Here is a 24,061-nt window from a genome sequence, read left to right as displayed (position 1 = left end):
CATTTGTTGTTGTTGCTCGAATACTCGAAATAATTGTTATTCTTGTCTGATAGTCGTTTGCTTTTGCTTTTGTTTTTTTGCCCATCTAATCCCTTAGTTGGTTGTTCGCTGATGCTGCCAATTGGTCTACAATGAGCATTGAAGCCAAAACTAAAGCCAAACAAACAAAAATAATGTAACAAACTCAAATCGTTTACATTATCTTGTTGTAGTTTTCTAGAACCTTTTTTTTAATTTGAAATTCCATAGCAGTGGCGTGGACAAAGACACCATTCAGAGAACGATAAAATCTCCTCAAACAAATTTCGGGCTGTTACCCCACGCCTCTGCTTTGTTCTGTTTCTTTTCTTGTCACTTCAATAAAAGTTAGGCAACGTTTTGCCCAAAAAAAAAAACACAATCGACTATTACACTGTGTAAAACAGATCCTTGAAATTGTTCCTCTGCTTCACTCTCTCCTTTTGTGGCCCACTCAATGTCAAAGCAAACATTAAAGCTTTAATGTTTTCGTGGTCATGTTCAATGTTTGTGTTTAAAAAGCTCACAACATATTCTTTGGAGATTTTATTTCTCTTTAAATTTAGCATGGACAGAATAATGGTTGTCCAGGAAACTGACTGCCTTCTGGACGTCGTAAAAATGGTAACTAATTGGTTTTTAATATGCTGGGTGTTTGTTTACCGAAACTTTTTTGGTGAGCTCTTTTGATTGTTCATTTCTTCTTTCAACTTACCTTTTTACTAGAATGTTGATAGTATCGACGCGGATGTAACGAACACATATATCTATCGACTGCCATGCAAACGAGTATGACAGCACTTTGTTGGGACAATGCACCGCGCAATAAACCCTGTAACAGAAGTAAAAGTAAATTGTTTTAGTTGAATGTTCTTTATTTGCCATTTTAGGGGGGTGTATATGTACTGACACCATGCATACATCTAGGTGTCCTATTAAAAATAAAGCAAATACTGCGAAGTACAGCCTTGTTAAGGGCAGAATGGTCTGTTTCACCATGAATGTCTCCTTAAAAATGTGTGGTCTGCTAGTCCTTGAAAAATATTCTTTAAAAAATTGTGGTATTGTAGTACTTGAGAAACTACTACTTAAAAATTTATGTTTTTTCAAAATAGTCTGACTTAATCTCATTGTTGTTGTTTTATTATTTTAAAACAACTAATTTATTAGTAGAAAAAGGTTTGGCATTGTTCGCCAAGGGGTAAGGCAGGGAATACTAGTTTCGATCCACGCCACTGGATCTCATTAGTTCCCTTGTTTCTTGTTTGTGGATATTCTCCATCGAAGTTATTTTTCAATAACTTCTTCAACAAGAAACTTTTTATACCCAAACATCAATCAACAGCTGGAAGTATAAAGGTGAACAAAGAAAAAACTTCAATGAGAAGTTTTTCTTTGGCAACCTAACACAACTCCGACGAAAGTGTCTACGAAACAAACTAAACCTTTTCCCACTGCTATGTGTCGTAGAATTTCTACGAATGCACATAACAAAATGTTGCTGGTAGCTTAGTCGCTGCCAACCATACAAACGGTGCCAGTGTTTCTCAAATCGAACATTGGTGGCGCCGTTTTTATTGGGATAGCTAATACAATTTTGTTTTTTTCAAAATAGTCTGGCTTAATCCCATTGTTGTTGTTTTATTATTTTAAAACAACTAATTTATTAGTGGGAATGTACAGGAATGGTCCCGGTTAAAATAGGCTACAATTTTTGTTGCATTTCGGAAGGGGCGGTGTACTTCCCCTATACCCTATTTCTTTAAAAATGCTATATCTATGGTGAAGATAGGCTATATATATATATTTTTAAATTCGGAGATGGCGGGGTCCATGCCCTATTTTTATAAAAACCCTATTTTATCACGCCCACTTTTTAAATACGTTACGTACCCAAAACTACTGAACCGATTTTCCTGAAAATTTCAGAAAATGTACAGGGAGGACCCGTAGTTCAGATAGGCTATACAATGTGTTGAATTTCGGAGGGGTTTGATACCTCCACTATGTCTGATTTAATAAAACCGCTATTTTAGCAAAAATGAAACGAGTGATTTAATTAATTCTTCCGAACAACCACCGTCTGAACCACCCCGTTCCCAACCACACCGCTCCGAAATTCCACCTTCCGAACCACCCAGCCCCGAACTTCCGCCCTGCTTCGACCTTCCACCCTGCTGCGGAATTCCACTCTCGGAACCAACCCGCATTTAACTTCCACCCTCCGATCCACCCCGCTTTGAATCTCCACCCTCCGAACCACACCCTCCCATCCACCCCGCTCCGAACTTCTACATATCGAACCACTCTGCAACAAACCACCCTGCTCCGAACATCCACCCTTCGATTCTCCGACCCTAGGTACTCATTTTTGGACCTTAAGACCCGACCACGCCCGAGGGACTTATTTGTGGCTATAAGACCCGGCCACGCCCACTTTTTTAAGTGTGTTATATCTTCAAAACTTCGAAACCGATTTCCATGTAATTTTCAGATGTTGTACAGGGATGGTCCTTGGTGGAAAAATGATATAAATTTTGTTAAATTTCGGAGGTGATGGTTATATCCTGCGTCCTATTTTTATACCCTCAGCATTTATGCTAACGAGGGTATATACACTTTCATACGGGCAAAATGTGCCTCATCAAAATAATGGTTTTAGACCCCAAGTATGTTTGGACGAAATGTGTTTCAGACAATTTGGAGTCGATTTAGCAATGTCCGTCCGTCTGTCTGTCCGTCTGTCTGTCTGGCTGGCTGGTGCGCACGATAACTCTCGAACGGATGAACCGATTTGGTCCAACATTTGGCTATCGCAATATTTTGTCAAAACTTAGTTTAAGTTCGAAGATGGGTTATATCGGTCCACTCCTTCCGGTTCCTCCCCCACAAAAGTTCGAAAATGTTCGGAAAATGTGTACGTACGATAACTCTTGAAAATAGTAACCGATTTGGTCCATACTTTGCAAATCGTGAAATGTCTACCGGACTTAGATGAATTTCCAATATGGACTCAATCGGTCCACTCCTTCGGGTACCTCCTCGACTTGGGTTTTTATGCAAAGAAAATTTGACCATGCCCACTTTTACGCCCACTTTTTTCAATTTTCTATTTTTATCATTTCTACAAAAACTACTGAACCGATTTTCCTAAAATTGCCAGGGAATGTACAGAGATGGTCCCCGCTTAAAATAGGCTACAAATTCAGTTGAATTTCGGAAAGGGCGGGGAACTTCCCCTATACCCTACTTTTTTAAAAATGTTATATTTACAATAATTACGAATGTATCTATTTGGAAGTTAATTTGTGAGACAATTGTGGTTGTGTCTCCGACCTTACCTACTTTTTTAGGAACCACAGACTTGACCATACCCACTTTTTAAAATATGTTACATCTACAAAACTACTGAACCGATATTCGTGAAAATGTCAGGGAATGTACAGGCATATTTTCTTGAATTTTGAACAGGGCATATTTTAAAAAACGTCATGAAAAAATATTTAAAAACATGCACCTCATTAAAAAATATTTTGTAAAAAATCCACGTCATCGAAAAATATGTTTTTAAAAAATGCACGTCATTGAAAAAATATCTTTTAAAAAATCAATGTCATTGAAAAAATATTTTTTAAAAAATCCACTTCAGCAAAAAATATTTTTTTTAAAATCCACATCATTAAAAAAATATTTTTTAAAAAATAATTTTTAAAAAATCCACATCCAAAAAAAAAATATATATATTTTTTTTTTAATCCATATCATTGAAAAAATATTTTTTTAAAATCCACGTCATTGAAAAATATTTTTTAAAAAATCCAAGTCATTGAAAAAATAATTTTTAAAAAAACCACGCCATTGAAAAAAATTTCAAATTAAAATTTTTTTTTTAAAAACACATTTTTTTAAATCCGTTCTAAAAATCCACGTCTTAGAAAAAATATTTTTTTAAAAATCGACGTCCTTGAAAACTATTTTTTAAAACTTTAGGAGTGTTGGCGTTTTCTTATTTGGGATGAGGACTTGTATTTTGTTTTTCAAAAATAGTTTCTTGTTGAAATACAAGAAACAAGGGAACAGATGAAGATCTGTGGCGAGATCTGAAACTATAGTCTTCCCTGCCTTACCCCTTGGTAAACATCGCCAATTTTTTCCCACTAATAAATTAAAGTTATTTTAATAAAATATTAAAACAACGACTATGGGATTAGGCCTGACTATTTTGAAAAACAAAAAAACAAAAAAAGTCGAAAATCAACGATCTTGAAAAAATATTTTTTAAAAATCCAATCCTTGAAAAAATATTTTTTTAAAAAAATCCAAGTCTTGAAAATATATTTTTTAAAAAAATTCCAAGTCATTGAAAAAAATAATTCTTTAAAAAATCTTTCAAGGACGTGGATTTTTTTAAATATTGTTTAAAAAAACCAAGTCCTTGAGAGAAAGTATTTTTTAAAAAAACACGTTTTTTTAAAATCCACGTCATTAAAAAAACTATTTTTAAATAAATCCACTTATGTAATTGAAAAATATTTCTTAAAAAAAATCCAAGTAATTGAAAAAATATTTTTTAAAAAAAATTCATGTCATTGAAAAAATATTTTAAAAAATTCAAATGATTTTTAAAAGAATATATTTTTAATCAAAAATAAATAACAAATATTTCTCTTCTATAAAGAATATCTGCCTACAACATCTGTAAATAATAATATAATAAAAAAATAATATCTATAAAAAATATCTGTGTACAACATCTGTATTTAAGCTTCGCGAAGAATATTTTACCGTTTTCTTCAACCGTTTGTGGATATTTCGCCCAAAAAAGTTTGACAGCAAATGAAGACTACGCACTGAAATCGCCTTGATCCAAGCCATACTTTTAAGAAAATCAGCGCCATTGAAAAAATATATTGCTGACCCTTGAAAAACATTTTCTTTCAAAAATCGCGTTCTCTAAAAAATGCACGTTCCGCTGAACCTTGAAAAACATTTTCTTTCAAAAAATATTCTTTAAAAAATCCACGTTTCTGTTGGTCCATGTAAAAATATTCACGTCCTGTTAGTCTTTGGAAAAAATATTTCTTTTTTAAATCCAAGTTTAGAGGTCAGTTGATGCTTAAAAATATTTTTCAAAAAATACAAAATATATATTTAATACATCCTTTGTTTTTTAACTGATACAATAATGCGTATACGTGTTGTTACAATTTATATGCCGTAGCAATCATTCTCTTATTTTTTATTTGTTTAAACTTCCCTACAAGAGCCCAAGTCTACATTCCTACATTCCATTTCCTCATAACACTTAAAAATAATGTAAATTTTCAACAAAATATTAACGGAATTATCGTCATGACGGTGCAACACTTCCGTTTTTAACATCCGGCCCGGTTTTTCAGTATCAATTCAATAAATGTTCAAATTGACCCAATTTCATTGTGAAAAGTTGTGAGAAACGAGTGCTGCAGCGTGACAATTAAGCATTACTGGCACTTTCGAAGAGGTGAAATGCGGACAATAAAAAAATTTCTTTTCACATAATATTAGGGTGACTCGGGATTACTTATTTGAAATATCAAGGCTAGTGCAATGATATGGTCAATAGGAATACGATTCATTTCTCAAGTTTACTTTGCTTAGGTAAAAAAAAAAACAGAAAAGAATAGCAAAATTTCGTGATGCACCCTCTTCTCTCAGCAGAAGATATGGAAACTCTCATTACTTTTTTTACTTTTAGTCTATTGAACTTACCTGAATTTGGCAAAAGATTTCACCATAAGGCCAGCAGTGGAATAATGCTGGCAATAAACCAAATGGTGTGATAAGCAAACCAATGGTGAGGTCATTCAAAGCCAGGGATGTTAGCAAATAACGAGGCTTTAAATTGCAGAAGCAGCAGTATCCAACAGTAGTAGCAAATCCCATAACACCATTATTGCCGACAATGCCGCCAACACCACCACCATCACCGACATTATCCGGAAATAAAGAGAAGACAAAAAAGAAAAATAGGACAACATGTCAGTAAAATGAGCACAAAAAACGACAGGAAAATTGAATGCACCAGCAGCAGCAGTTAGCTGGCCAGTCAGACAAATTAAAAACAAAAAGTAAAATTCCAATTGAATTCTTTGAAATAAAAAAGGAAAATCACAAAAAACAGAAATCATTGTAATAAAAAATGTACCTGCTGATGTATATAGGGTGAATACCGTCTGTTATTTATGACAAATATCACCAGGGCATTGGCTCCGATTACGCCCAATGTTAGTATGAGTATTAGCACAGCTTCTACGGTTTCAACAATGCCAACGTGCAGCAGGAAATTGTGACTGGTATAGCGGGGATGTGAACAACTTGAATTCTTAACAGCCGGTGGTACTAATAATGTACCGGATTTTAAGTCCATTGCAATGCTGAAAACAAATGGGAGAGAAGAAAAATAGATACAGTTAAAGAAAAAAAATATTTTAAGGAGCATATTCGAGGTGGCGTATGACTATTGTCACAATTTTTACGCCACAGTGTATCATTAGAATACTAAGTTGATATTTTTTTAATCAATTATTTTTTTGCTGAACAGATATTCTCGAATCAGTAGAAATATATAGATAGAAAATCCATGTTTTGTGGCCTTTTGGTCTCTGAAAAAATATTCTTTAAAAATCCACGTTTTGTGGCCTTTTGGTCTCTGAAAAATATTCTTTAAAAATTCAAGTTTTGTGGCCTTTTGGTCCATGAAAAATATTCTTTAAAAATCCAAGTTTTGTGGCCTTTTGGTCCCTGAAAAAATATTCTTTAAAAATTCAAGTTTTGTGGCCTTTTGGTCCATGAAAAATATTCTTTAAAAATCCAAGTTTTGTGGCCTTTTGGTCCCTGAAAAAATATTCTTTAAAAAATCCACGTTTTGTGGCCTTTTTGTCTCTGAAAAATATTCTTTAAAAAATCCACGTTTTGTGGCCTTTTGGTCTTTGAAAAAATATTCTTTAAAAATCCACGTTTTGTGGCCTTTTGGTCTTTGAAAAAATATTCTTTAAAAATCCACGTTTTGTGGCCTTTTGGTCTCTGAAAAATATTCTTTAAAAATTCAAGTTTTGTGGCCTTTTGGTCCATGAAAAATATTCTTTAAAAATCCAAGTTTTGTGGCCTTTTGGTCCCTGAAAAAATATTCTTTAAAAAATCCACGTTTTGTGGCCTTTTTGTCTCTGAAAAATATTCTTTAAAAAATCCACGTTTTGTGGCCTTTTGGTCTCTGAAAAATATTCTTAAAAAAATCCACGTTTTGTGGCCTTTTGGTCTCTGAAAAATATTCTTAAAAAAATCCACGTTTTGTGGCCTTTTGGTCTCTGAAAAATATTCTTTAAAAAATCCACGTTTTGTGGCCTTTTGGTCCCTGAAAAAATATTCTTTAAAAAACCCACGTTTTGTGGCCTTTTGGTCTCTGAAAAATATTCTTTAAAAAATCCACGTTTTGTGGCCTTTTGGTCTCTGAAAAATATTCTTTAAAAAATCCACGTTTTGTGGCCTTTTGGTCTCTGAAAAATATTCTTTAAAAAATCCACGTTTTGTGGCCTTTTGGTCTCTGAAAAATATTCTTTTAAAAATCCACGTTTTGTGGCCTTTTGGTCCCTGAAAAATATTCTTTAAAAAATCCACGTTTTGTGGCCTTTTGGTCTCTGGAAAATATTCTTTAAAAAATCCACGTTTTGTGGCCTTTTGGTCTCTGAAAAATATTCTTTAAAAAATCCACGTTTTGTGGCCTTTTGGTCTCTGGAAAATATTCTTTTAAAAATCCACGTTTTGTGGCCTTTTGGTCCCTGAAAAATATTCTTTAAAAAATCCACGTTTTGTGGCCTTTTGGTCTCTGGAAAATATTCTTTAAAAAATCCACGTTTTATGGCCTTTTGGTCTCTGAAAAATATTCTTTAAAAAATCCACGTTTTGTGGCCTTTTGGTCTCTGAAAAATATTCTTTAAAAAATCCACGTTTTATGGCCTTTTGGTCTCTGAAAAATATTCTTTAAAAAATCCACGTTTTGTGGCCTTTTGGTCTCTGGAAAATATTCTTTTAAAAATCCACGTTTTGTGGCCTTTTGGTCCCTGAAAAATATTCTTTAAAAAATCCACGTTTTGTGGCCTTTTGGTCTCTGGAAAATATTCTTTAAAAAATCCACGTTTTGTGGCCTTTTGGTCTCTGAAAAATATTCTTTAAAAAATCCACGTTTTGTGGCCTTTTGGTCTCTGAAAAATATTCTTTAAAAAATCCACGTTTTATGGCCTTTTGGTCTCTGAAAAATATTCTTTAAAAAATCCACGTTTTGTGGCCTTTTGGTCTCTGAAAAATATTCTTTTAAAAATCCACGTTTTATGGCCTTTTGGTCCCTGAAAAATATTCTTTAAAAAATCCACGTTTTGTGGCCTTTTGGTCTCTGGAAAATATTCTTTAAAAAATCCACGTTTTGTGGCCTTTTGGTCTCTGAAAAATATTCTTTAAAAAATCCACGTTTTGTGGCCTTTTGGTCTCTGAAAAATATTCTTTAAAAAATCCACGTTTTGTGGCCTTTTGGTCTCTGAAAAATATTCTTTAAAAAATCCACGTTTTGTGGCCTTTTGGTCTCTGAAAAATATTCTTTAAAAAATCCACGTTTTGTGGCCTTTTGGTCTCTGAAAAATATTCTTTAAAAAATCCACGTTTTGTGGCCTTTTGGTCTCTGAAAAATATTCTTTAAAAAATCCACGTTTTGTGGCCTTTTGGTCTCTGAAAAATATTCTTTAAAAAATCCACGTTTTGTGGCCTTTTGGTCTCTGAAAAATATTCTTTAAAAAATCCACGTTTTGTGGCCTTTTGGTCTCTGAAAAATATTCTTTAAAAAATCCACGTTTTGTGGCCTTTTGGTCTCTGAAAAATATTCTTTAAAAAATCCACGTTTTGTGGCCTTTTGGTCTCTGAAAAATATTCTTTAAAAAATCCACGTTTTGTGGCCTTTTGGTCTCTGAAAAATATTCTTTAAAAAATCCACGTTTTGTGGCCTTTTGGTCTCTGAAAAATATTCTTTAAAAAATCCACGTTTTGTGGCCTTTTGGTCTCTGAAAAATATTCTTTAAAAAATCCACGTTTTGTGGCCTTTTGGTCTCTGAAAAATATTCTTTAAAAAATCCACGTTTTGTGGCCTTTTGGTCTCTGAAAAATATTCTTTAAAAAATCCACGTTTTGTGGCCTTTTGGTCTCTGAAAAATATTCTTTAAAAAATCCACGTTTTGTGGCCTTTTGGTCTCTGAAAAATATTCTTTAAAAAATCCACGTTTTGTGGCCTTTTGGTCTCTGAAAAATATTCTTTAAAAAATCCACGTTTTGTGGCCTTTTGGTCTCTGAAAAATATTCTTTAAAAAATCCACGTTTTGTGGCCTTTTGGTCTCTGAAAAATATTCTTTAAAAAATCCACGTTTTGTGGCCTTTTGGTCTCTGAAAAATATTCTTTAAAAAATCCACGTTTTGTGGCCTTTTGGTCTCTGAAAAATATTCTTTAAAAAATCCACGTTTTGTGGCCTTTTGGTCTCTGAAAAATATTCTTTAAAAAATCCACGTTTTGTGGCCTTTTGGTCTCCGAAAAATATTCTTTAAAAAATCCACGTTTTGTGGCCTTTTGGTCTCTGAAAAATATTCTTTAAAAAATCCACGTTTTGTGGCCTTTTGGTCTCTGAAAAATATTCTTTAAAAAATCCACGTTTTGTGGCCTTTTGGTCTCTGAAAAATATTCTTTAAAAAATCCACGTTTTGTGGCCTTTTGGTCTCTGAAAAATATTCTTTAAAAAATCCACGTTTTGTGGCCTTTTGGTCTCTGAAAAATATTCTTTAAAAAATCCACGTTTTGTGGCCTTTTGGTCTCTGAAAAATATTCTTTAAAAAATCCACGTTTTGTGGCCTTTTGGTCTCTGAAAAATATTCTTTAAAAAATCCACGTTTTGTGGCCTTTTGGTCTCTGAAAAATATTCTTTAAAAAATCCACGTTTTGTGGCCTTTTGGTCTCTGAAAAATATTCTTTAAAAAATCCACGTTTTGTGGCCTTTTGGTCTCTGAAAAATATTCTTTAAAAAATCCACGTTTTGTGGCCTTTTGGTCTCTGAAAAATATTCTTTAAAAAATCCACGTTTTGTGGCCTTTTGGTCTCTGAAAAATATTCTTTAAAAAATCCACGTTTCGTGGCCTTTTGGTCTCTGAAAAATATTCTTTAAAAAATCCACGTTTCGTGGCCTTTTGGTCTCTGAAAAATATTCTTTAAAAAATCCACGTTTTGTGGCCTTTTGGTCTCTGAAAAATATTCTTTTAAAAATCCACGTTTTGTGGCCTTTTGGTCTCTGAAAAATATTCTTTTAAAAATCCACGTTTTGTGGCCTTTTGGTCTCTGAAAAATATTCTTTAAAAAATCCACGTTTTGTGGCCTTTTGGTCTCTGAAAAATATTCTTTAAAAAATCCACGTTTTGTGGCCTTTTGGTCTCTGAAAAATATTCTTTAAAAAATCCCCGTTTTGTGGCCTTTTGGTCTCTGAAAAATATTCTTTAAAAAATCCCCGTTTTGTGGCCTTTTGGTCTCTGAAAAATATTCTTTAAAAAATCCACGTTTTGTGGCCTTTTGGTCTCTGAAAAATATTCTTTAAAAAATCCACGTTTTGTGGCCTTTTGGTCTCTGAAAAATATTCTTTAAAAAATCCACGTTTTGTGGCCTTTTGGTCTCTGAAAAATATTCTTTAAAAAATCCACGTTTTGTGGCCTTTTGGTCTCTGAAAAATATTCTTTAAAAAATCCACGTTTTGTGGCCTTTTGGTCTCTGAAAAATATTCTTTAAAAAATCCACGTTTTGTGGCCTTTTGGTCTCTGAAAAATATTCTTTAAAAAATCCACGTTTTGTGGCCTTTTGGTCTCTGAAAAATATTCTTTAAAAAATCCACGTTTTGTGGCCTTTTGGTCTCTGAAAAATATTCTTTAAAAAATCCACGTTTTGTGGCCTTTTGGTCTCTGAAAAATATTCTTTAAAAAATCCACGTTTTGTGGCCTTTTGGTCTCTGAAAAATATTCTTTAAAAAATCCACGTTTTGTGGCCTTTTGGTCTCTGAAAAATATTCTTTAAAAAATCCACGTTTTGTGGCCTTTTGGTCTCTGAAAAATATTCTTTAAAAAATCCACGTTTTGTGGCCTTTTGGTCTCTGAAAAATATTCTTTAAAAAATCCACGTTTTGTGGCCTTTTGGTCTCTGAAAAATATTCTTTAAAAAATCCACGTTTTGTGGCCTTTTGGTCTCTGAAAAATATTCTTTAAAAAATCCACGTTTTGTGGCCTTTTGGTCTCTGAAAAATATTCTTTAAAAAATCCACGTTTTGTGGCCTTTTGGTCTCTGAAAAATATTCTTTAAAAAATCCACGTTTTGTGGCCTTTTGGTCTCTGAAAAATATTCTTTAAAAAATCCACGTTTTGTGGCCTTTTGGTCTCTGAAAAATATTCTTTAAAAAATCCACGTTTTGTGGCCTTTTGGTCTCTGAAAAATATTCTTTAAAAAATCCACGTTTTGTGGCCTTTTGGTCTCTGAAAAATATTCTTTAAAAAATCCACGTTTTGTGGCCTTTTGGTCTCTGAAAAATATTCTTTAAAAAATCCACGTTTTGTGGCCTTTTGGTCTCTGAAAAATATTCTTTAAAAAATCCACGTTTTGTGGACTTTTGGTCTCTGAAAAATATTCTTTAAAAAATCCACGTTTTGTGGCCTTTTGGTCTCTGAAAAATATTCTTTAAAAAATCCACGTTTTGTGGCCTTTTGGTCTCTGAAAAATATTCTTTAAAAAATCCACGTTTTGTGGCCTTTTGGTCTCTGAAAAATATTCTTTAAAAAATCCACGTTTTGTGGCCTTTTGGTCTCTGAAAAATATTCTTTAAAAAATCCCCGTTTTGTGGCCTTTTGGTCTCTGAAAAATATTCTTTAAAAAATCCCCGTTTTGTGGCCTTTTGGTCTCTGAAAAATATTCTTTAAAAAATCCACGTTTTGTGGCCTTTTGGTCTCTGAAAAATATTCTTTAAAAAATCCACGTTTTGTGGCCTTTTGGTCTCTGAAAAATATTCTTTAAAAAATCCACGTTTTGTGGCCTTTTGGTCTCTGAAAAATATTCTTTAAAAAATCCACGTTTTGTGGCCTTTTGGTCTCTGAAAAATATTCTTTAAAAAATCCACGTTTTGTGGCCTTTTGGTCTCTGAAAAATATTCTTTAAAAAATCCACGTTTTGTGGCCTTTTGGTCTCTGAAAAATATTCTTTAAAAAATCCACGTTTTGTGGCCTTTTGGTCTCTGAAAAATATTCTTTAAAAAATCCACGTTTTGTGGCCTTTTGGTCTCTGAAAAATATTCTTTAAAAAATCCACGTTTTGTGGCCTTTTGGTCTCTGAAAAATATTCTTTAAAAAATCCACGTTTTGTGGCCTTTTGGTCTCTGAAAAATATTCTTTAAAAAATCCACGTTTTGTGGCCTTTTGGTCTCTGAAAAATATTCTTTAAAAAATCCACGTTTTATGGCCTTTTGGTCTCTGAAAAATATTCTTAAAAAATCCACGTTTTGTGGCCTTTTGGTCCCTGAAAAATATTCTTTAAAAAATCCACGTTTTGTGGCCTTTTGGTCCCTGAAAAATATTCTTTAAAAAATCCACGTTTTGTGGCCTTTTGGTCTCTGAAAAATATTCTTTAAAAAATCCACGTTTTGTGGCCTTTTGGTCTCTGAAAAATATTCTTTAAAAAATCCACGTTTTATGGCCTTTTGGTCTCTGAAAAATATTCTTTTAAAAATCCACGTTTTGTGGCCTTTTGGTCTCTGAAAAATATTCTTTTAAAAATCCACGTTTTATGGCCTTTTGGTCCCTGAAAAATATTCTTTAAAAAATCCACGTTTTGTGGCCTTTTGGTCTCTGGAAAATATTCTTTAAAAAATCCACGTTTTGTGGCCTTTTGGTCTCTGGAAAATATTCTTTAAAAAATCCACGTTTTGTGGCCTTTTGGTATCTGAAAAATATTCTTTAAAAAATCCACGTTTTGTGGCCTTTTGGTCTCTGAAAAATATTCTTTAAAAAATCCACGTTTTGTGGCCTTTTGGTCTCTGAAAAATATTCTTTAAAAAATCCACGTTTTGTGGCCTTTTGGTCTCTGAAAAATATTCTTTAAAAAATCCACGTTTTGTGGCCTTTTGGTCTCTGAAAAATATTCTTTAAAAAATCCACGTTTTGTGGCCTTTTGGTCTCTGAAAAATATTCTTTAAAAAATCCACGTTTTGTGGCCTTTTGGTCTCTGAAAAATATTCTTTAAAAAATCCACGTTTTGTGGCCTTTTGGTCTCTGAAAAATATTCTTTAAAAAATCCACGTTTTGTGGCCTTTTGGTCTCTGAAAAATATTCTTTAAAAAATCCACGTTTTGTGGCCTTTTGGTCTCTGAAAAATATTCTTTAAAAAATCCACGTTTTGTGGCCTTTTGGTCTCTGAAAAATATTCTTTAAAAAATCCACGTTTTGTGGCCTTTTGGTCTCTGAAAAATATTCTTTAAAAAATCCACGTTTTGTGGCCTTTTGGTCTCTGAAAAATATTCTTTAAAAAATCCACGTTTTGTGGCCTTTTGGTCTCTGAAAAATATTCTTTAAAAAATCCACGTTTTGTGGCCTTTTGGTCTCTGAAAAATATTCTTTAAAAAATCCACGTTTTGTGGCCTTTTGGTCTCTGAAAAATATTCTTTAAAAAATCCACGTTTTGTGGCCTTTTGGTCTCTGAAAAATATTCTTTAAAAAATCCACGTTTTGTGGCCTTTTGGTCTCTGAAAAATATTCTTTAAAAAATCCACGTTTTGTGGCCTTTTGGTCTCTGAAAAATATTCTTTAAAAAATCCACGTTTTGTGGCCTTTTGGTCTCTGAAAAATATTCTTTAAAAAATCCACGTTTTGTGGCCTTTTGGTCTCTGAAAAATATTCTTTAAAAAATCCACGTTTTGTGGCCTTTTGGTCTCTGAAAAATATACTTTAAAAAATCCACGTTTTGTGGCCTTTTGGTCTCTGAAAAATATTCTTTAAAAAATCCACGTTTTGTGGCCTTTTGGTCTCTGAAAAATATTCTTTAAAAAATCCACGTTTTGTGGCCTTTTGGTCTCTGAAAAATATTCTTTAAAAAATCCACGTTTTGTGGCCTTTTGGTCTCTGAAAAATATTCTTTAAAAAATCCACGTTTTGTGGCCTTTTGGTCTCTGAAAAATATTCTTTAAAAAATCCACGTTTTGTGGCCTTTTGGTCTCTGAAAAATATTCTTTAAAAAATCCACGTTTTGTGGCCTTTTGGTCTCTGAAAAATATTCTTTAAAAAATCCACGTTTTGTGGCCTTTTGGTCTCTGAAAAATATTCTTTAAAAAATCCACGTTTTGTGGCCTTTTGGTCTCTGAAAAATATTCTTTAAAAAATCCACGTTTTGTGGCCTTTTGGTCTCTGAAAAATATTCTTTAAAAAATCCACGTTTTGTGGCCTTTTGGTCTCTGAAAAATATTCTTTAAAAAATCCACGTTTTGTGGCCTTTTGGTCTCTGAAAAATATTCTTTAAAAAATCCACGTTTTGTGGCCTTTTGGTCTCTGAAAAATATTCTTTAAAAAATCCACGTTTTGTGGCCTTTTGGTCTCTGAAAAATATTCTTTAAAAAATCCACGTTTTGTGGCCTTTTGGTCTCTGAAAAATATTCTTTAAAAAATCCACGTTTTGTGGCCTTTTGGTCTCTGAAAAATATTCTTTAAAAAATCCACGTTTCGTGGCCTTTTGGTCTCTGAAAAATATTCTTTAAAAAATCCACGTTTCGTGGCCTTTTGGTCTCTGAAAAATATTCTTTAAAAAATCCACGTTTTGTGGCCTTTTGGTCTCTGAAAAATATTCTTTAAAAAATCCACGTTTTGTGGCCTTTTGGTCTCTGAAAAATATTCTTTAAAAAATCCTCGTTTTGTGGCCTTTTGGTCTCTGAAAAATATTCTTTAAAAAATCCACGTTTTGTGGCCTTTTGGTCTCTGAAAAATATTCTTTAAAAAATCCACGTTTTGTGGCCTTTTGGTCTCTGAAAAATATTCTTTAAAAAATCCACGTTTTGTGGCCTTTTGGTCTCTGAAAAATATTCTTTAAAAAATCCACGTTTTGTGGCCTTTTGGTCTCTGAAAAATATTCTTTAAAAAATCCACGTTTTGTGGCCTTTTGGTCTCTGAAAAATATTCTTTAAAAAATCCACGTTTTGTGGCCTTTTGGTCTCTGAAAAATATTCTTTAAAAAATCCACGTTTTGTGGCCTTTTGGTCTCTGAAAAATATTCTTTAAAAAATCCACGTTTTGTGGCCTTTTGGTCTCTGAAAAATATTCTTTAAAAAATCCACGTTTTGTGGCCTTTTGGTCTCTGAAAAATATTCTTTAAAAAATCCACGTTTTGTGGCCTTTTGGTCTCTGAAAAATATTCTTTAAAAAATCCACGTTTTGTGGCCTTTTGGTCTCTGAAAAATATTCTTTAAAAAATCCACGTTTTGTGGCCTTTTGGTCTCTGAAAAATATTCTTTAAAAAATCCACGTTTCGTGGCCTTTTGGTCTCTGAAAAATATTCTTTAAAAAATCCACGTTTTGTGGCCTTTTGGTCTCTGAAAAATATTCTTTTAAAAATCCACGTTTTGTGGCCTTTTGGTCTCTGAAAAATATTCTTTTAAAAATCCACGTTTTGTGGCCTTTTGGTCTCTGAAAAATATTCTTTAAAAAATCCACGTTTTGTGGCCTTTTGGTCTCTGAAAAATATTCTTTAAAAAATCCACGTTTTGTGGCCTTTTGGTCTCTGAAAAATATTCTTTAAAAAATCCCCGTTTTGTGGCCTTTTGGTCTCTGAAAAATATTCTTTAAAAAATCCACGTTTTGTGGCCTTTTGGTCTCTGAAAAATATTCTTTAAAAAATCCACGTTTTGTGGCCTTTTGGTCTCTGAAAAATATTCTTTAAAAAATCCACGTTTTGTGGCCTTTTGGTCTCTGAAAAATATTCTTTTAAAAATCCACGTTTTGTGGCCTTTTGGTCTCTGAAAAATATTCTTTTAAAAATCCACGTTTTGTGGCCTTTTGGTCTCTGAAAAATATTCTTTAAAAAATCCACGTTTTGTGGCCTTTTGGTCTCTGAAAAATATTCTTTAAAAAATCCACGTTTTGTGGCCTTTTGGTCTCTGAAAAATATTCTTTAAAAAATCCCCGTTTTGTGGCCTTTTGGTCTCTGAAAAATATTCTTTAAAAAATCCACGTTTTGTGGCCTTTTGGTCTCTGAAAAATATTCTTTAAAAAATCCACGTTTTGTGGCCTTTTGGTCTCTGAAAAATATTCTTTAAAAAATCCACGTTTTGTGGCCTTTTGGTCTCTGAAAAATATTCTTTAAAAAATCCACGTTTTGTGGCCTTTTGGTCTCTGAAAAATATTCTTTGAAAAATCCACGTTTTGTGGCCTTTTGGTCTCTGAAAAATATTCTTTAAAAAATCCACGTTTTGTGGCCTTTTGGTCTCTGAAAAATATTCTTTAAAAAATCCCCGTTTTGTGGCCTTTTGGTCTCTGAAAAATATTCTTTAAAAAATCCCCGTTTTGTGGCCTTTTGGTCTCTGAAAAATATTCTTTAAAAAATCCACGTTTTGTGGCCTTTTGGTCTCTGAAAAATATTCTTTAAAAAATCCCCGTTTTGTGGCCTTTTGGTCTCTGAAAAATATTCTTTAAAAAATCCCCGTTTTGTGGCCTTTTGGTCTCTGAAAAATATTCTTTAAAAAATCCCCGTTTTGTGGCCTTTTGGTCTCTGAAAAATATTCTTTAAAAAATCCACGTTTTGTGGCCTTTTGGTCTCTGAAAAATATTCTTTAAAAAATCCACGTTTTGTGGCCCTTTGGTCTCTGAAAAATATTCTTTAAAAAATCCAAGTTTTGTGGCCTTTTGGTCTCTGAAAAATATTCTTTAAAAAATCCACGTTTCGTGGTCTTTTGGTCTCTGAAAAACATTCTTTAAAAAATCCACGTTTTGTGGCCTTTTGGTCTCTGAAAAATATTCTTTAAAAAATCCAAGTTTTGTGGCCTTTTGGTCTCTGAAAAATATTCTTTAAAAAATCCACGTTTCGTGGCCTTTTGGTCTCTGAAAAATATTCTTTAAAAAATCCACGTTTCGTGGTCTTTTGGTCTCTGAAAAACATTCTTTAAAAAATCCACGTTTTGTGGCCTTTTGGTCTCTGAAAAATATTCTTTAAAAAATCCACGTTTTGTGGCCTTTTGGTCTCTGAAAAATATTCTTTAAAAAATCCACGTTTTGTGGCCTTTTGGTCTCTGAAAAATATTCTTTAAAAAATCCACGTTTTGTGGCCATTTGGTCTCTGAAAAATATTCTTTAAAAAATCCACGTTTTGTGGCCATTTGGTCTCTGAAAAATATTCTTTAAAAAATCCACGTTTTGTGGCCATTTGGTCTCTGAAAAATATTCTATAAAAAATTCACGTTTTGTGGTCATTTGGTCTCTGAAAAATATTCTTTAAAAAATCCACGTTTTGTGGCCTTTTGGTCTCTGAAAAATATTCTTTAAAAAATCCACGTTTTGTGGCCTTTTGGTCTCTGAAAAATATTCTTTAAAAAATCCACGTTTTGTGGCCTTTTGGTCTCTGAAAAATATTCTTTAAAAAATCCACGTTTTGTGGCCTTTTGGTCTCTGAAAAATATTCTTTAAAAAATCCACGTTTTGTGGCCTTTTGGTCTCTGAAAAATATTCTTTAAAAAATCCCCGTTTTGTGGCCTTTTGGTCTCTGAAAAATATTCTTTAAAAAATCCCCGTTTTGTGGCCTTTTGGTCTCTGAAAAATATTCTTTAAAAAATCCCCGTTTTGTGGCCTTTTGGTCTCTGAAAAATATTCTTTAAAAAATCCCCGTTTTGTGGCCTTTTGGTCTCTGAAAAATATTCTTTAAAAAATCAACGTTTTGTGGCCTTTTGGTCTCTGAAAAATATTCTTTAAAAAATCCACGTTTTGTGGCCCTTTGGTCTCTGAAAAATATTCTTTAAAAAATCCAAGTTTTGTGGCCTTTTGGTCTCTGAAAAATATTCTTTAAAAAATCCACGTTTCGTGGTCTTTTGGTCTCTGAAAAACATTCTTTAAAAAATCCACGTTTTGTGGCCTTTTGGTCTCTGAAAAATATTCTTTAAAAAATCCAAGTTTTGTGGCCTTTTGGTCTCTGAAAAATATTCTTTAAAAAATCCACGTTTCGTGGTCTTTTGGTCTCTGAAAAACATTCTTTAAAAAATCCACGTTTTGTGGCCTTTTGGTCTCTCTGAAAAATATTCTTTAAAAAATCCACGTTTTGTGGCCTTTTGGTCTCTCTGAAAAATATTCTTTAAAAAATCCACGTTTTGTGGCCTTTTGGTCTCTGAAAAATATTCTTTAAAAAATCCACGTTTTGTGGCCTTTTGGTCTCTGAAAAATATTCTTTAAAAAATCCACGTTTTGTGGCCTTTTGGTCTCTGAAAAATATTCTTTAAAAAATCCACGTTTTGTGGCCTTTTGGTCTCTGAAAAATATTCTTTAAAAAATCCACGTTTTGTGGCCTTTTGGTCTCTGAAAAATATTCTTTAAAAAATCCACGTTTTGTGGCCATTTGGTCTCTGAAAAATATTCTTTAAAAAATCCACGTTTTGTGGCCATCTGGTCTCTGAAAAATATTCTTTAAAAAATCCACGTTTTGTGGCCATTTGGTCTCTGAAAAATATTCTATAAAAAAATTCACGTTTTGTGGCCATTTGGTCTCTGAAAAATATTCTTTAAAAAATCCACGTTTTGTGGCCATTTGGTCTCTGAAAAATATTCTTTAAAAAATCCACGTTTTGTGGCCATTTGGTCTCTGAAAAATATTCTATAAAAAAATTCACGTTTTGTGGCCATTTGGTCTCTGAAAAATATTCTTTAAAAAATCCACGTTTTATGGCCCTTTGGTCTCTGAAAAATATTCTTTAAAAATCCACGTTTTGTGGCCCTTTGGTCTCTGAAAAATATTCTTTAAAAAATCCACGTTTTGTGGCCTTTTGGTCTCTGAAAAATATTCTTTAAATATCCACGTTTTGTGGCCTTTTGGTCTCTGAAAAAATATTCTTTAAAAAATCCACGTTTTGTGGCCTTTTGTCTCTGAAAAATATTCTTTAAAAAATCCACGTTTTGTGGCCTTTTGGTCTCTGAAAAATATTCTTTAAAAAATCCACGTTTTGTGGCCTTTTGGTCTCTGAAAAATATTCTTTAAAAAATCCACGTTTTGTGGCCTTTTGGTCTCTGAAAAATATTCTTTAAAAATCCACGTTTTGTGGCCTTTTGGTCTCTAGAAAAATATTCTTTAAAAATCCACGTTTTGTAGCCTTTTGGTCTCTGAAAAATTCTTTAAAAATCCACGTTTTGTGGCCTTTTGGTCTCTGAAAATATTCTTTAAAAAATCCACGTTTTGTGGCCTTTTGGTCTCTGAAAAATATTCTTTAAAAAATCCAAGTTTTGTGGCCTTTTGGTCTCTGAAAAATATTCTTTAAAAATCCACGTTTTGTGGCCTTTTGGTCTCTGAAAAATATTCTTTAACAAATCCACGTTTTAATAATAAAACTGGTAATGGTGGCGTATAAGTGTTGACAACACTTATTCGCTACATGGCACCCTGTGAAAAACAATTTCAGAACCACATTTTTTTTAAACATCGTCCCCTTCTATTATAAAATTCTTGGAAAAAATTGTCACTTTCTTACAAAAATTCCCAAATAAAAAACAGATTTTTAAACTTAATTTTCTCCTGGGAAAAATTGCTGTAAATTCAACATTCATCCCGTTACTTGTTACAAAAAATTGATATGCAAAATCCATCATGAATGAAATTGAACGCAAGAAAAGATATCGTCAACATCGTTTACGCATACAAAATGCTACCAGTTTGGTCAATAGTCAGCCAGCATCGGTGAATGATTCTCGGGAGCAACGAAAATTAACTTTTATTGAAATGATGACAGCATTATATCAGAAAGGGAACTCACGCACTTTTACCCAATCGCCGACAACCGTTGTAAGGCATGTGAAAAGTTGTTGTCCATTTACAAAAGAAGAAGTCAAAAGACAATTATCCTCACATGACCTGTTCGCATCCAGTTTATCTTTGGATCATGCCAGCAAACGTAAACAACACGTGGAACGTGTCTCAAAAAAAGAACTTAAAAGCATTCCCCCCTCCAACGGCATACCCTATCATGTTTGGCAACGTTATCGTGACTTGCCATTCATAAAAAGTCCTCGCATGTTGATGAAATTATTAAGGCCTCAAATATTTCTTGATTTGCACTTAAGCAATGGACAGCCACTGGGACGCCTGGTGATTCAGCTCTTCACCGAAGCATGTCCTGAAATTGTTCTACAATTTGTACGCATCTGTATGTCACAACAAGCGGAACGTTTTAAATTTACTCGTATCTTGTTGCATCTTTGGCTGGAGGGAGAACTCCATTTGATGGATAAGAATGCCCTGACCATACCCAATATTGAACATGATCCGATGGCCATTAATCATGGTAGTGCTGCAGGTATCCTGTCATTTCCCAGTCGTTATTTACGTGGAAGTAAATTTCGTTTCATCAGTTTTACCGTGAGTTTCAAGCCCATCGATGTGTTGAATGGCAAACGGATTGCCTTTGGCAAGATAAGACGTGGCCAGCATGTGTTACAGCGTTTACAGCAAAATTGTGAAGTATCCGACAATGGCAAGCCGTTGAAGGAAATTTATGTTACAACATGTGGTGTTTTGTGAGTGGGGAGGGAGGCACACCCTCACACAGTAAATGAATGATGAATAATAAATTTTAAATGATTTTTTTTTCGAGGAAAAAAGAGAACAGTTTAAACATCGAATTCAAAGCCATTTTCAGTTGAGGATTATTTCATATTGCACATCTGTATGCCCAATTCATTCCAAGAAAATAAAATCAACTGCCAACAGGCATGGATATGTTACAGTGCAGTTATCCCAGTAAATCCCAGTAAATATGAAATCAATTCAACGAATTCGCGTAAAGCCATCGATATTTGTTTTTCATTTTCATATCCTTTCTGCAAACGACAATCACCTTAAAAGCTTTCTCTCTTTCCCTCTCTCTATAAGCGGATTCAAGTAATGAAAACATGTTTTCTGAAAAGATAATAAAAGAAAATACTGTATTCGAATTTAATTGTAGTATTCACGTTTTAATCCATTGCATTTCAAAAAATTGGTTTTAAAGGAAAAGATACAGGGTGCGTATACATTGTGACAGCAGTTATGCGTCACCATACACGCGAATATTTCTGGAGTTATTCGATGGCGTAGTAAATCCAAATCTTTAAAGTAACAAGTAAAAACCAAGACATATTTATAGAAGGTAGTTGCATGAATTACAACAACTAACAATTTTACAAAAACAACTTTGTTCTTTTAGAAAATAAAATGTCAATGGAAGTATTGAATAACAGGAAAATTCTAAAACAGGTTTTTTGGAAAACATAAACACATTCTGAAAATTATAAGAAAATGAGATTGAATCTTCAACAGCCGAGGCACGGGCGAATGAATGGAGCTTTGTTAAAAACAAAAAAAAAAAAAAAAATCCAATAACAACCTCACAGGCATCTGTGTTGGTGTTCTTTTCAACTCACAGAATTCGAAGAATTCTTAGTTGATAGGTGCTGACATGTTGCAAAATATTTTGATTTGGTGTTTCTTTGGAAAAGCCGAAAAGTGAGTGTGATTCTCATTCATATGGGAATACTAGACACTTAAAGAGTTCGGGTTTTCGCTAAAAAGGCATCATTTCAAAAACTGAGAAGCCAATTGATAATTCCCTTCGCCGGGATGAAATCATGATATTGGTAGCGATCAGTAAAATTTTGCAACACTGTCAGTTCGTTTTGAAAAACATTACTCTCTGTAATAGAGGGTAGTAAATGAAGTTGAGCCAATGGGGGAATACTCCACTCAAACAATCGAAAATGAGATTGAATCTTCAACAATAAACAAAACAAACAATTATAAGAACAGATGATTGTCACTTATACCTTCTTTAATATACCTTGGTAAAAAACTATTTCGAGTCCTTGTGGGACGAAATGTGGCGTATACATTTTGACAGCAGTTATACGCCACCATACACCCGACCTATAGAATAATTCGAAGGTGAAATAAAACATACTACTCAATATTTACTTTAGAATCGCATAGAAAATAAGCGAAATATGGATTCTAAAAATGACTCTAAGGCCACCTATTACATAGAGAACCTATACAGAGGTCATCACATTTATCGGGAATACTATTCTTTGTGTTCCAAAGTAGCAAAATTTGATTTAGAAAAAAATGGAACATGTTGCGTATACATTTTGACATCAGTTATACGACACCGTTCACTTCTTAGTTTCAGATATTATTCAAAGGTAAGCATTCTCAGAGGTCATCTAATCCATTAGGACAACTCTTGTTTCTTAGACGCCTCTCACGTTGTAGTCTAAGAAGCAGGAGATTTATAGTTTATGAAATACATGGCGGCAGGTATGCTCACGGCGATAACACCCAAACAGGTAGTGCATCGACAACATGTTGTTGTGGGGATGCACCGGTAAAAACTTCGTCTCCTCATGAATATGGTCAACTGGTATCATGAGGAGGTACCCTGTTGCAGTCCTCAGGGCAGCATTCTGACTGGTTTGAATAGTTTTCAACTACGTTGCGCTAACATTTGCATACTACGCTGGCGCCGCATTACTTATAACATACCGTCCTATTGCTTTGTAAGAGGTCAAGAAGGTTTCTTTGTCAGCATCAGTCAGCCGGCCAGCAACTTGAGGACCTTGTTCCTTCTGATCTTATTGCAAATTGCTGTGGCTTGAGAGGACGATAGTTTTTGATATCTACTATTTCAAAGAAAATATATTATTGCGTCTTCCGTTCTATGGAACACTTCTTCAGAAGTTTCTTATTTCCGGGATAATCTTCTATGAGATCTTTTGATATATTCAGAGCTTGCTCGAGAACTTATGTTTCTAGAGGACCTCCTCAGATGTCATATACTGTGTGAAAAAATGAAGGCTATCTTGAGGGCCTTCTAATCTAGCGATAACCTGCTTCTCATGTGTATTTTTTCATAAAGCAACTCTTCTTGGGGTATTCTTATTTTTAAAGCAGCTATTAAGAGATCGTATGATATATGATGAGCCTGTTCACAATTTTTCTATTACTTGAGCTAAAGCGACCTTCCTTGATGCATTCTCATTGTTGATGGACCTCCTAAGAGGTTCTCTGATCTATGACGAACCCCTACAGAAGATTTCTTCTTCATTCAGATTGTTCATTCTCTGAGGACCTTCTCAGAAGTCACTAGGACAAATTTATGAGATATTGTAATCCATGGAGGATTGTTTATGGGTGTTATATTATACTAACAACCTGTTATGAGATTTTTTGCTCCATGATCCAAGAAGAACATCTTCGAAGATCTGCTATTGGATAAAGTACCTATAAAATACTTTTCACTCTATAAAAGATCCTTTATGAGATCTGCAGATTTTCAATGATGGATTTCTAATAAATTTTGTAATATGGAAGATCCCAAACAGATCTTGAAGGACCTCTTCAGGGGTCTTATATGGAGAAAGTATTTTACCCATGGAGGACCTCTAGTTCATGAACGGTCATTCAACATTAGATCCCAAACAGATCTCGAAGGACCTCTTCAGCGGTCTTATATTAGATGGAGAAAGTATTTTACCCATGGATGACCTCTAGTTCATGAACGGTCATTCAAAATTATTTTTCTTGCAAAGAAAATTCCTATGAGGTATTCTTTTCTATAAAAGACCACTTATGAAATGTTCTGGCCTATACGGGGGCTCTTCAGAAATGTTCTACAAAATAGGAAACATTCTATGGGCCATTATTATATGTCTTCTTTTACTATTGGATGGATTTTAAAACGCAAAATAAACT

The 24,061-nt window shown here is 33.4% G+C and overlaps 2 protein-coding genes across 2 annotated transcripts in view; one reads left to right on the top strand and one right to left on the bottom strand.

The window, feature by feature from the left end:
- LOC141405746 (uncharacterized) overlaps positions 1-24,061 on the bottom strand; it is a 126,875-nt gene that overhangs the window by 17,343 nt on the left and 85,471 nt on the right. Inside the window, exons 2-4 of the mRNA XM_073990416.1 lie at positions 6,206-6,434; positions 5,770-5,895; positions 734-850 (exon numbers count right to left, since the gene is read on the bottom strand). Coding sequence (XP_073846517.1) covers positions 734-850; positions 5,770-5,895; positions 6,206-6,427 — 465 coding nt within the window. The 5' untranslated portion in view covers positions 6,428-6,434. The remainder of the gene's footprint in view (positions 1-733; positions 851-5,769; positions 5,896-6,205; positions 6,435-24,061) is intronic.
- On the top strand, positions 19,792-20,907 carry LOC141405734 (peptidyl-prolyl cis-trans isomerase A). The gene has a single exon (XM_073990401.1). The coding sequence runs from the start codon at positions 19,928-19,930 to the stop codon at positions 20,855-20,857; it is 930 nt and encodes a 309-aa protein (XP_073846502.1). The 5' UTR covers positions 19,792-19,927; the 3' UTR covers positions 20,858-20,907.

This window comes from Musca autumnalis, unplaced genomic scaffold (genome assembly GCF_047663935.1).
Source record: "Musca autumnalis isolate F117 unplaced genomic scaffold, ASM4766393v1 scaffold_5, whole genome shotgun sequence".
Lineage (NCBI taxonomy): Eukaryota > Metazoa > Arthropoda > Insecta > Diptera > Muscidae > Musca > Musca autumnalis.
Note: the sequence above shows the minus strand (reverse complement) of the source record. Positions and strands in the feature narration are given on the sequence as shown.